This window comes from Sturnus vulgaris, chromosome 24 (assembly GCF_052056855.1).
Source record: "Sturnus vulgaris isolate bStuVul1 chromosome 24, bStuVul1.hap1, whole genome shotgun sequence".
NCBI lineage: Eukaryota > Metazoa > Chordata > Aves > Passeriformes > Sturnidae > Sturnus > Sturnus vulgaris.
In genome coordinates, this window is record NC_142266.1 from 7453898 (window position 1) to 7466966 (window position 13069).

The following is a 13069-nucleotide window of genomic DNA, read 5'->3' on the forward strand; positions in this document are numbered from 1 at the left end:
ACATTCCCAGGAGAGAGAGGGTACAAGGGGTGCTGGTGCCCTATGGCTCTGTCCAGGGTGGGGGAAACAACTGTCCCAGGAGCATGTGATGGGCTATTAGGCAAACACAAGTGGCTAGCAGCCCTCAGAGCCCAATGCCACACACCCCTGTGCCTGGAATGGGGGCAACACGAGGTCCCAGTCCTTTCTGGAAGGCCCAGAGAAGGCACCAGAGAAGGTCCCGGTCCAAGTGGAACACTAGAGGATATCCTAATTCTTCCCAGGGACAGGCATCGGGGGAAGTCCTGGTCGTTTCCAAGGGTACACCAGAGGAAATCTCAAAACCCAGCTCTTCTCCAAGGGAGAACCTTCCCGGTGAGCCGGGCTCTTCTTCCTCTGCCCTGGAGACGGCAGCAGCGAGTCGCGGCTGCGGCGTCGGCACCGCTCCGGCTGCACCTCACGTTGTCCCCGGCAGATTTTGGAATGTGTGTGAAGTCTCTGTCCCACCGTGGGACCAAGCTTCGATGTCACCTGTGGGAGAGGGAAGACGAGGGCTGGCAGGAACATGCGAGTTGGCTGCCAGTACAGAGGATGGTCTCCACGGGGGTACGGGGAGAGCAGGAATATCCTCCTCCAATTCCACAGCATCTCTGGGAGTTCCAGCCAAGGGGGGTACTGAGCCCCTACACAAGGTTGGTTTGCAGGACGAGCCCTCCTGTGCATACATGCACACGTGTGTGTGCACAGCCACGGCAGGGTAGGCACATGTAGAAGCGCACGTAGGTGTGTGTGTGTAAGTGCACACAGGCATGTGTGCACACATGAGCCACATATATAAGTGTGCATATATTTTAAGTGTGCACAGACGTGCGTCAGTGCCTGCAGGCATATTGTCAGAACACATGGACATGGATGCAAATGCATCCACGCGTGTGAGTGTGCCTGGACAGGTGTCAGGTGCCCCACGTGTGTGAGTGCATATAGGTGTGTGTAACTGCACACAGTCATGCATGCATATCTGCCCTTGTGAGCATGCACAGACACGTGTGTCAGTGTTTGTAAACACGTGTGTAAGTGCACACAGGTGTGTGCAAAGGCAGACAGTCATGAGTGCATACATGCACACACACGTGAATATGCACATACCACACGTGTTAGTGCAGCCATGTATGTAAGTACATGTGTGTGTGCGCACCCACACTCAGCAGCCAGAAACCACCCCCATGCGTGAGCGCGCCTAGCCAAGGTCACGCGTGTACGCGCAGCATCTGTGTCAGCGGCGGCTGGCGGGGAGCCGGGCGGGGGAGCCGAAGGGGGCCAGGCCTTGGCCGGGGCTAGAGCGGGAGGAGGAGGAGAAGGAGGAGGAGGGAAGTGCGGCTCAGACAGCGCGGCGCCAGCAAACACCTGCAAACAGCTCCGGGCACACAATGGCAAATACAGGTGGGAACCGCCGCCTCCGTCAGCGCAGCGATTGCATCAGACTCCGGAGCTTGCCAAGAGGCGAACGAGCCGGCCCAGGGGCCACCGGCACCGCAGCGGGGCCGCGCTCGACCTTCACCACTCCTCCCTCCGGTATTAGTTTTTGCCTTCCTCAACCTCTTTCCTGCATCCCTGCAGTGTAGCTGGCTTGGTAAAAGTAAAGTCGGGCTTACTCGGCCAGGAGCATTTTTCTCGTTCCAGCTGTTCCCCCCCGAGGTAAATCTCGGCCCCTGCAGCTATTTTTAGCCTTGTGTTTTTCCCGTTTCCTTTAATTTTTTTTATTTTTTTATTTTTTTTAATCAGGGTTTTCCAGGAAAGCATCGGCATTCCACAACAACCAGGGTAAATCTGCTGCATGGGGTAAATCTTCCCCCCGAGGTAAATCCATCTGCCCCATGGGGTAAATCATCATATCAATCCCCCGAGGTAAATCCCAGTCCCAGCAATTATTTTTAGTTGCGTTTTGTTTGTCTGTTTTGTTGCTTTTGTTTTTGTTTTGTTTTTGTTTTGGGTTTTTTTTTTTTGTTGGGTTTTTTTTTTTTTTTTTTTGTTTTGTTTTGTTTTGTTTGTTCTTGTTGTTGGTTTTTTAAAAGAGGCATTTCAAGGAAAGCGCTGGCAACTGACAGCCCAGTCCAGGGAGCCAGTGGGGTCTGAATAAGGCTTGTGCCAGAGTCTGAGAGTGTCGGGGTGGCTGTCCTGGGCAAGGCGCTGGGATCCATCCAAGACGCGGAGGAGGTAATGGCCCTAAGAGGCTTCTTGGGAGCTAGAGCCAAACCTACACCCTGCTAAACCCCACAGCCCCTGGCCTCGGGAATCTCCTGCCCTCATCCCTGAGAGGGGACAATGGCAAGGGACACCTCTACTCCCCGAGGACTAGAGTCCCCCTCTACCTCCCCAGTGCTGTTTCCATTCAAAAAGCCCCAGCAGGACTGGTTTCTCTCACCCCACCAGTGCCTAGCTCCCCTTCTCCCAGTAACCCAGCCCAAAAATAGGCTCATTAGTGCTCCCATGAGTCCAGGATTTCCACCACCATCATCCCACTGGGACCTGGAGTGCTCACACTGCAAGAAACCCCACCTTTCAGGTACCCAGACTCATCCCCATCCCTTGGCTCATGCCCAGGGTGCTTTTCCCACCCATCCCACTTAAATCCCTTTAGCGCACCAGCACTGGCACAGCTGGAGGACAATGACACCAGGGTGAACATGGGGACACTCACCCCTAACCCACCCCTTGCCTTTTCCTCTGGAGCCAAAAGCCAGTGGAGATGGCAAAAGCCTATTTTTAGCTGTGAGCATAACAGCAGCTCTGTTCTCAGATGCAGTGGTTCCTGGATGGACACCCTCACCTGCCTCCCACGATGGCCAGGCAGTCCATGTCATGGCATCCCACCCCACCCAGGGGTGCCTGAGGATACCCTGCCCTAGGGACATCAAGCTGGGAGGAGGGAGGAAAGTTACGGGGGGCTGGTGATCCACTTGGACCAGGTGGTACTTTTTGGAAGCCCCACGTGCTGCTTTTCCCTGTGGAAATGCCCCTGGACAAAGGGGCATTTGGCAGGTGCCAGCTGCACCCCAAGCTCCTGTTGGCTGTCATTGGGATAGAGACTGAAGTTAATGTGTGTGGGCAAAAGTTTGTATCACTGTGCTCCAAGACCCCTGTGTCTTCTCCCTCCTCCTCTTCCCGTGCCCCTAACCCATGCCCCATGCTGGAACACCCTGTGGACACCCCAATGCCACGGGTGCAGGACCCCCATCACTCTTGTCTAAGCCCATAGCGGCAAAACCAGAGCCCAGCACAGGGGATAAAGATGATGGTGCTACAGGTGGGGGGTTGTTAATTTAACTTCATCCTAGGCAGGCCAGCACCTTCCCCAGGGAGCATGATCCAGCTCCACAGCTGAGCCAGCCGGTGGTCACATCTGCTCCCGGGCCAAAGGGAAAGTGCAGCATTACCCAAGTGGAGGGAAAAGCATTTTTGCACCCAACATCCCTTTCCTAGGCTGTTGACCCCAAGGAGATCAGGCCAGGCAGGCCTGAATACTACCTGGGGCACCAAAAGCAGCCCAGAAACTCCTCTACCCCTGTGAGGTATATCCTGGGGGAGCAGCATCACCCCTTCCAGCCTGGTAGAAGCTCTAATCCAGCTTCAGGATGGAAGCAATGGTCAAGCAGCCAATTAGCACATGGCTTAAAGTGGGAAAAGTGCATTTTCTCCTCCTTCCCAGGGCTCCAGCTACACCTCCAGATGGTCCCCGGGGCTCAGCACTGTCTTCACTCCTTCAGTATTAGATAAGCACAGCAGCACCCAAAATAGCCGGCAGCCCAGGGTTAATTCCTCTCATATCTGAGCTGATGTTTCAAGACTATTACACAATTGTGGAGATTCCTACAGTAACCCTAGGAGTTCCCATCAGAGTTTGGAAGGTTCCCACCCCCCATGGAGCTGTTTTCCCATTCAGGCTTGCACCCCAGCTCCCTCCATCCCAGTGACGGAGGAGAAAAACTAATCAATATTATCTGATTTTTATTATGCAAAAATGGTAACTTTTATAAAAAGTTTATAAAGCAAGTACAAGGCACATTCGCAGAAATTCACCTTCCTGCACAAAAGGTACAAAAAGTTATACTCTAGTATAGAGCTCTACAATACACGAGGCCACAGCCCCAGAGAATTTGGTTCATACTCGAGGATGTTTGTTCCCCCCTCCCCAAAACCCCTTAATCCCCACCCCACCATCCCATTAAACACCTTTTAAAAAAAAGGACTCGCTGCTATAATCCAAAAATATACAGACAACCTCCTCTTCATCATCAGTCTATCATTAAAAATATCTCATGCCAGTTCGGGTCCAAAGCTAGGATGCTGAGCTCCGTGGGTGGGATGCTGGCGGTGGAAGGCTGGGGGGGTCGGAACCAGCCGCTCCCCACTCGCGGTGCCCGGGCCCGGGGGAGGCGATGCCGGGGCCGGTAGGTCGCAGACAGCCCGGCGCCACGGAGGAAGCTGCTATTTACCTCCGGCTGATAAGGAGCCCGGAACCGACACTAGCTGCCTGTTTGCTAATTGGCATCGGGAGGTGAGAGGAGAGAGGGGGAGGGAGGAAAAAAAAAAAAATAGTGGTAATTAGTGCGGTGATAAGTGGGGCTGGGGATGGAGATTTCGGAAGAGGGGGTGGGAGCCGGGAAACCAAGTTGCTCGGGGATGGTATCTGGCCCCCGGCTGGGGATGCTTGGGTTGGGTTGGTGCTGACTGGGGACTGGGGTGCAGGTGGGAGGCTTGGGGAGGATTGCAGAAAGGGGGACCAGTGGTCTGCGTTATTTGGATCGGTATCAGCGGTGGGTTGGAGGAGGTGGACTAGGGTGCGGGTGGTGAAAAATTGGGGTGCGAGGGGGAATTGGGGAGAGGGGAGCATGGGTTGGTGGGGATCGGTCCCCTGGGGATTTTGATGCTGGGAGGGGGGCCCGGGACTCCACTTGCGCTGCGGGCATATGGGGACGACTGGGCTGTGGATGGTGGTGGCGGTGGTGATTGGGGGTGACACTCACCTGAAGGAGGTGGCGTTAGTGACAAAGTTCTCTCGTCTTTGGTGCGGAGTTCTGAGGCGAGTTCAGCCGCCTGCGAAGAGAGGGGACAGGGCTTAAGATCACCCCGGCGGCTGGTGGTCCCCACTCCTCCCCATTACCCACCGTGCCACCAACACCACATACCCCACCAACTCGGGGACCCTGCAGCACCCCCGTCTCGACTTGGTATCACCTCCAACCAAACACATCCTCTCTCCCCAAATCAACATATCCCCTAGCCCAAAGCGATCCTTACCTTAAGGGAGAGCAGGGTGGCCTCGGAAGAGGGGTCGCGGCCCTTGGACCCCTCCTCCAGCACGATCTGGAGATCGAAGATGTAGTCTATAACGTGCTGCAGGATCTCCACCTGGCTCACCTTAGTGCCTTGAGGGATGCCCGGCACCAGCTCCCGCAATTTCGAATAGCAGTCGTTCATATCGTAGAGCAAGTTCATGGGTTCTTCCAAGGCCGGGCTCTTGTTGTGGCTGCCCCGGGCGATGGCCAGACTCTGCTCCGAGAGGCAGCAAACGGCCTCGTAGCAGCTCCGGACGGAGCGCACCGGGCTGATGGCTTTCATGGTGGGTTCAGAGCAGGTGTGGAGATGCCTAGGAGCCTCAGGGACTGTAGCGATAGCTGGGGTTTTGCTGGGACCACCGAGCACCAGGACCACCAAAGAGGGAAGCTCTGAGAGCCTTAAGTCTCAACCCCTGGATCCCAAACTTTCGTATCTCGCTGGCAGATTGGAGAGGGTGGGGGGGAAGGCACCCGCGCCGCCTTTATATAGGCAGCGCTACTTGACCACGCCCACTACATGCAAATTATGAACAACACAACCCTCTTTTATGTAAAATAATCATTAATCTCTTCCCTTTTATGTAAACGAAGACCTAAGCCCTGCCTCCGAGTGTCAATGAAGCATCAAACACCGCCCCTACACCCCCTCTACTTCACGCCCCTCCCGCCCCAGGCCCCCGAATTGACCCTTCATGGTCAGAGTGGCCGGACGGGGGATGACACGGCCACGCAGGTCCCCTTCTCATGGCCAGACCCCCAGACCTCTTGGGGATTTATCCCCTTCTAAACCCCTTCAACACTCCAGCATCTCCAAACTGTCCCACACCCTTTCCCAGTGAATTCCCCCTATTTTTAGACAGGACGATGGAGTTTCCCTCCTCCCAACCTCCCTGTTTTAAGGAAATTAGTGCCGCCCTTTTCCTCAATCCGCTTCTCATCTGACCTCCAGACTTTCTGGCGTCAGGAATTATCTTGTGACCAGCAGAAAAAAATTAATTGCGGTAAAACTGAGGTTACGATGGAGAAACCAGATTTAGGTCAGCGCCTGTGAGAGGCCTGGAGGGTTTTTTATTTTGGAGTGGAGGAGAGGAGATTTATAGGCAAAGTGGTTATCCCAGTAGAAATTATGTGGTGGGGGGGATATGAAGGAAACTGCCCTTCCGAACCATCGCTGCCTCAAAACCTATAGAATCAGACAATGTTCATAGAAAAAGCCCAAAGCTGGAGCGATCTGGGGTCCCCGGTGGATGTCACCGCAGCAGATGGCACATGGAGGGGTCCCGTAGAAGTGACAGCCCTGCAACACCTAGATTGTGAATCTGTATGAGCCCAAGGGGAAAAACCTCTCTCCCCCAAATACTGACTTTGGTGGGATTTAGTTATGGGGGCTTGGTTATTAAAGTGCAGGAAGGGAATGCTACAGCCAAGAAGGTTGGGGGCACCCTGGATCCTGCTCGGCCTGGGGGTCCCAGCTAATGAGAGGTGCAGGGGGGTGGGGGTACAGGCACCTGGACCAAATTACTCCTGCCCATGGCAGCGATTTATTTTAGATATGCCCAAATCCCAGTTTAGTAGTGCTGGGGTTTATTTCCACCCCCCCAAAAGGGGTCTGGGGATTTCAGGCTGGGGATTTCAGCCCCTCCTCCCCACATCTTTCCCAAGCCATGAGCTGCTCAACAACAAGCCTTGAAAGCAGCATCCAACACTTTTTGGGGTTGGATTATTTTTGTATCTGTTATTTTTCTCTCCCTCCGCCCCCCACCTCACTCGTTCTGAATTTCCTGGGAAATCACCTATATGTAAAGGATAGCACCTTGGAAAGAGGCATAATTACCCTCATTAACCTATTTTGGGGCAAGGGCAAACAACCAAACCCCCCGATCCAAAAAAATAAGAGCAAAATAAAGTTAAAAAAAGAATTAAACATATTTTAAAAATAAATTATAAATGCAAAACTTAATGAAAATAACACAGATTTTAAAAAATGTTTTACAAAACATTTAGAAACTCTTTTCAGACCACCACCACCTTGTTATGACTTCCCCTCAATACAAAATAGCAGTGTACGGCCTCTGCTTATTCCCATACACTCCCTCTCATTTCCCAAGGGATGGGTGGGGGGGCGCTGAAAGGCTTCAGAGGGACGGGGGGGGGGGGGCTTTTGTTTGCAGGGGGGTTTTGTTGGCGGCGGTTCCCACAGGCCCTGCCTGGGCGGCGGGACCCGCTGCCTTTGCCCAGCTGTGGCCCGGGCCCTCCAGCTGTGTTGATCTAACTCCCGGCCCCAGACAGCCTGGCGCCAGCCCTGCGCACGTCATGCATTCACAGAGGGATGCGTGGCCAAGGCAACCTCCCCCCCCGCACATCCCCCCGCACCACTACCACCATCGCCACGGCCACGCTGCCGCCGTATTCCAGGGGGATTCGTTCCAATCCTGGGATACCCCGAGTGTGTGAGAGAGTCGGGAGCACACGGATGTTTTTATCTAATCACTCCAAGTGTGCGTAGCAATGCCCCATCCCCCGCATGGGTCGCTTTTTACCGGAGGGGGTCACTTTTAGGGTACTGTTGCAGTGGCAGCTCCGAGTTTGGGGTGTCCTCACGCAGCGGCTGCGTGGGAAGCAGATTTCTTGGCGTGGAGGAGAGGAAAAGGGGGAGGAAGGGAGCATGATGATTTCATGGTGAAAGGGCCCACACTGGGTGTTTTATTAAAAGGAAAACTAAAAGAAGTAGGAGAATAAGCAGGAGCTGGGATTATCCACCTCAGCAAGCACCCCACTTCTCCAAGTCCCCTGGGGGAGGGGTGACCATGTACCTTACTACAGCTCAGTCATTCCTTCCCACCCCACCACCTTTTCCCCTTTTCCTGAGAACAGATCGTTAATCCCAGGGGATTTGCCCACGCTGCAAATACCTGCAGAGGTCCTCGAAGCTGTGGGGGGGAAGGGGGGGGAGGGAGGGGGTTTACCAGCAGCTGCTTCCCCCTACCCAAAAATAATCTACCCCTTGGGCTTGCATTTGGTTTGATTCCTCCCTCCCCCCCCCCCCCCCCCCCCCGCCCCAAAATAAGTCGGTACAGGTGGCAGGATGTGAGGGATGTAACATGGAGTGGAAACGGCCAGATTTGATTCGGCTGCTGCAGGCGAGTGTGGGAGTCCCTGTGTCCTGGGGTAACACCACCAGCGTTCTAGGGGGAATTTCTTGTGTTTTGGAAGCTGGAGGCTGTCTGGAAGTGCTGGCTGCAGGGAAGGGATTTGGATGGGAGAGGAGAGGAACAGAGATGTGGCAGAGTGCCCAAGACAGCTACAAAGAGAAAGGCTTTTCCCCAGGGATCATCTGGATTCACTTTCAGATGGGGCTGAGGTATAAATCCTATTTACCAGGGATCTTCGAAGGCCTTCAGGATCCTTCAGGAGCAAGGGAAGCTGAGGGACCTGGCTGGCTGTGCTCTGGCTCAGAACAACATGGGAACAAGAGCTCAGAGATTAATTTCACTGATTTTTGGAGATGCTTCAAACCAGCTCTCCAGCCTGGGCACCCAGATGACACGGCATAGCAGCTATCCGAGGGAGTGTCGGTGCTGGAGAAGAAATCTAGATGGATGCTTAAGGGAAAAAAAGGGATTCTGGCTTCTTAAAAGGGCTCTGAGATCTCTTTCCCATCTTATCCTCAAGGTCAGGTTGGCATGGGGAGGCAGTCCAGTGCCATTTGGTGATCCTGCTGACTACTGGGGGCAGCTCTCTTGATACTTCTGCTGGGGCCGAGTGCTCATGGAGGGACAGTGGGTCCAGGATGGGCAAGCACAGGCAGGGACAGGTGCCGTGGCCTTGCTCTGGCCATTGGTCACACAGAGAATGTGCGGAAAGGTTCCTGTGCAGTTTGGCAAACCCTCCCTGGGGTCCCTGTAGCCACAGTGACACCTCTATATTGAGCTATGATGTCCCAGATTTGGGGTGTTTCAGAATCAATGGGGATTATAAATTTGAGCTGGCAGACATCGATGGATGGATGGATGGATGGATGGATGGATGGATGGATGGATGGATGGATGGATGGATGTCAGAGTCCACAGCCCGTGCAGAAAGGAGCCTGGCCCTAGCCACCTGTCTGCTCCGTGCCTCAGTTTACCCCCCTCACCCACCACAGGGACCTTCCGCTAGAGCCAGACAATGCCCGAGACTCCGTAATGGGCCACGAATGGGGCTGGATGAGCAGACAAATGGCAGATAATTAAGGGGGGGAGGCAGGGAAGGAGTGGCACCGCTGGGAATGTACACCCAAAAAACAGCAGTGAGGTGCCTCGACCCCCTAAGCCCTGTCACCAGGACACCTGATCTGGCCCTGGGGAATGTGCAGCTGTTTGTGCAGGGGATTAGCTCCAGGGACCCCCCCCTCAGCCTGAGCATCCCATCCCAACCCAGCCTGGAGGCAGCACCCAGGACACTCCCTGCTCGCGATCATTAGGGACCAGATGAACACCATGAGGCATTACCTTGTTCCAGAGTACTCAGGGGAGGGAGAAGAACCTCACATCCCTCTGGAAGGGAACCAGGAACCATGACATGAACTGTGGCCAAGCTGTTCAGTCACTGCCCATGCCTCAGTTTCTCCATATTTCCTCTCATCCAAAGTCCAGTCAGGAGCAGCACTACATCTCCATCTCCATCACCCTCAGAGCCAGAGGGAACCACATATTCCCATGAGGAGTCAGAGCTGCTTCTTCAGTGTCCACTGATACCTCTGTTCCCTGCAGAGGAGTGGCGGGACACTTGGAACATCCCCGGGTAGTACCCAGAGTGTAGGGACACAGTGGGGCTGGGGGTCATGCAGGCCCAGGCAGTGTTGAACAGGCAGCAGTGGCTGTTCCCAGCACTGGGATTCCCACAGCTGCTTCCTGCTGCCCTATCTCACGGGCGCATATGGGGAGCTGGGAGCAGCCAATGCTTCCTGCTCTGACCCCCCCTGCCCTGGCCACCGTTCTCACCACCTCCCCCCAAGGCTGGAGAGAGCCTACCCCTTCCTCTCCCCACCCTGATATAGCAGCAGCCCCTCTGAGTCCCATCTGCACCCTGAGGAGTCTTTCCCCTCCTGAGACCCTTTTGGGTCACCCCCGTGTTTTGGGGGAATTGCAACATCATACCCCCATGTCACCCCAGTGGACCCAAGACTGATCAGCTCATGCCATGTGACCTCTATAACCCAGACCTTGGTGGGAGGTGCTGAGGTGCTGTGCCGCTACTGGAGGTATACTCACAATTTGGTCTGCTTCCTTCTCCCTCTACCTTTTTGATTCCTCCCTTCCCAAATTGCATCCAGCCAAATTGCATCCCTGCAAAAGGAGGAGGAGGATGGGGCTGGGGGTGCAAAGGCTGCAGATGTGAACAACCCTGCTTGTCCCCCTGGCTGCTGCAGGTGTGGAGACACTGGGCTGACTCAGAGGAGCCCAGCCCTGCTGCCACTGCCAGGGTGACAGCAAAGCAACTCCTGCCTCCCACAGTATCCTCTCAGGGCAGGGGGGCAGTGGGCACCCAAACCTGGCACCATCTTTGCCACAGCCTCCCCCCAAAACGTGGGGTGCTGCAGCCCTGGCATGGTCCAAAGAGGGAAAACAGGCATGAGGAAGAGGAGCCCAGCCTGTGTTGTGTGGGGTTCTAAGGACGAGTTTTGCTGCTCCCTTCAGCCTCCGCCCCCAATCCTTCCCTTTCTCAGCACCCCAAATTCCTCCCCCCAGGTCCTGCTGTGCTGCAGGATGTGGCTTTGCCAGGCTGCCTTATTACACTCAGAGACCGTTACAACTCATCACACCCCCCACCCTGCATTGCCCAGCCCTAAATCACCCAGGAGCCCTCCTCCAGAAAACCCGACACACACCCTCAAAACTCTTAAACCCTCCAGATCCTCTCCAAAACCCAACACAAGCCCCTGGCCTAGCCATCCATCCCCACTACCCCCAGAAAGCCACATCACACAGCATGACACAGAAGAGCCCCTCCATGGAAAAGCATGGTGGGGGGTGGGGGGAGAGATGTTTTATCTTAGCCCCCATCTGCCCCTAATAAGGCAGGTTTATTTTTAGTGGATGTGAAAGCCGGAGCAACCAGCTCAAGAGCTTTTTCCACTCACATCTGCATTTGTACAATTTGGGTTTCCTGTCGTGGTTTTGACACTTTTCAAACCTGCCCAAATTGTTGTTTTCTTTGCTTGGCAAAGAGTGCCACCAATCCCTCCCTCTGTATCCTCAGTATAAGTATCTTGGTAGCATCCCCTCCTCAACCTCCCCTGTCTAACCTCCCATTCATCTGGCTCCCGACATGCTGATATCTTGGAATGGGGCTGGGATGCTGGTGAAGGTTCAGACTGGATCAAACAAATCTTGTCCTGGATTGTGCTTTCCCACCCCCAGTGTGGGATGAGAAGCCACTCTTCAGACCTTGAGTAGGGAAACTGAAGCAGGGACGGTGTGAGTGCTGTAGCTTGCGGACGGAGACCTCCCAAGCTTGCTCCCCCCCAGAGGCTTTTCAGTTGTGTGGCCATGCTGGGTTTGAGCAGGAGTGGGAAACAAAGGCCTGGGGGTAAGGGTTGTGCCCTTCCTCTGTTGTGAACCCACCCCATGGGGATGGGCCCAGATCATCCCAGGTGCATCAGCGAATGGGGTAGGTCAGGCTTGGCTCAGGCACCGGGGGAAGACACCTGGGTGTCCCCCCAGCTTCCTCTGACACACAGTTTCCATCTGCCCGGAGCAGATGCCACGTGAGAGGCAGTGGCAGAGTGAGGAGGGGCTCTTTCGTCTCCTCTCCTCAAGCCACATTTCTGCAAGAAAGGGGGGACATGGGAGTGTCCTCTCACTGCTCCTCCAAATCCACTGGATCTGTGGCTGCACAATCCAAGGACCCCTGGGGAGTGGCCAAACTGAGGGTTCGTATTCCCAAACCCCAGCACTGAGACTCTCCCTGCCTCAGTTTCCCTACTCAAGGTCTTAAAAGCAGCTTCTACCCTTTTGTTGGGAATGAAAGTCAAAATTCAGGCCTGGAATGATGTGGTCCAGCCCCAATATCCACTGTTTTCTCCATCCTTTGGCCCATCTCCTTATCTCATCTCCTGACTCCAGCAACTGGTGAGAGGGGTGCAGGGGTCCTAGGGGAACAAGTCAAAAAGCCTTACATCTGGGCACACCCATCCCAGTCATCCCCTGTCATGAAACCCCACTGCGGCTGCCCTCTCCAACACCATTCCTTAGTGACAAGGATGACAAGGATGCTGGAGTGTAAGACTGAAGGCAAGGACCCCTTGTCCCTGTCCCCAGCTCCCTCTACAGAGCCAGCTGCTGAACCAGCTGTGGGGCTAGGTGCCGGAAGCCGACCTGCACTCGCTTTCTCACTGCTTTTAGTTAATTTTTTCACTCTCTGTTCACCCAGGGAACTTCACTTTCTACAAAAATGTCCCAGTGTGTGTCCCCACTGCGGGGCTGGGGACAAGTCCCATGCTGGGCTCAGCCTTTGTGACGTGGGGACTTGTTGGCACCCTCTGTGCCCTCATCCATGGAGTTGAGGGGACATCAGCATCCAGCACGGAGGTGGGAGCCAGAGATCACAGCCTGTAGCACACGTGGATGCACATATAGGTAGGTATGGAAGTCGTACCCCCCCGTGCATGTGTGTGTAGGTGACCTGTATGTCCCTGAGCATGCCTACGCTTGTCCCTTCTGTACCCATGTGCTACTCCCACCTGGACAGGCATGTACTATGTTTTGTGTGCG

General features: G+C 54.7%; 1 protein-coding gene and 1 long non-coding RNA gene across 4 annotated transcripts; one reads left to right on the top strand and one right to left on the bottom strand.

The window, feature by feature from the left end:
- Window positions 1-1288: 1288 nt before the first annotated feature.
- LOC148221318 (uncharacterized) lies at window positions 1289-3113 on the top strand. 3 transcript variants are annotated; one of them, XR_015808241.1, is made up of 3 exons: window positions 1298-1419; window positions 1597-1674; window positions 1762-3113. It is a non-coding gene; the product is annotated as an uncharacterized LOC148221318 (long non-coding RNA). The 3 variants fall into 3 exon arrangements; XR_015808240.1 differs by having other exon boundaries at window positions 1289-1674; XR_015808242.1 differs by lacking the exon at window positions 1597-1674 and having other exon boundaries at window positions 1289-1551.
- An 854-nt stretch (window positions 3114-3967) lies between these two features.
- Window positions 3968-5921, bottom strand: ID3 (inhibitor of DNA binding 3). Its single transcript, XM_014890597.2, has 3 exons — window positions 5278-5921; window positions 5004-5073; window positions 3968-4517 (listed from the first exon to the last, which is right to left on the bottom strand). The coding sequence occupies exons 1-3, from the start codon at window positions 5596-5598 to the stop codon at window positions 4465-4467; spliced, it is 444 nt and encodes a 147-aa protein (XP_014746083.1). The 5' UTR covers window positions 5599-5921; the 3' UTR covers window positions 3968-4464.
- Window positions 5922-13069: the final 7148 nt, after the last annotated feature.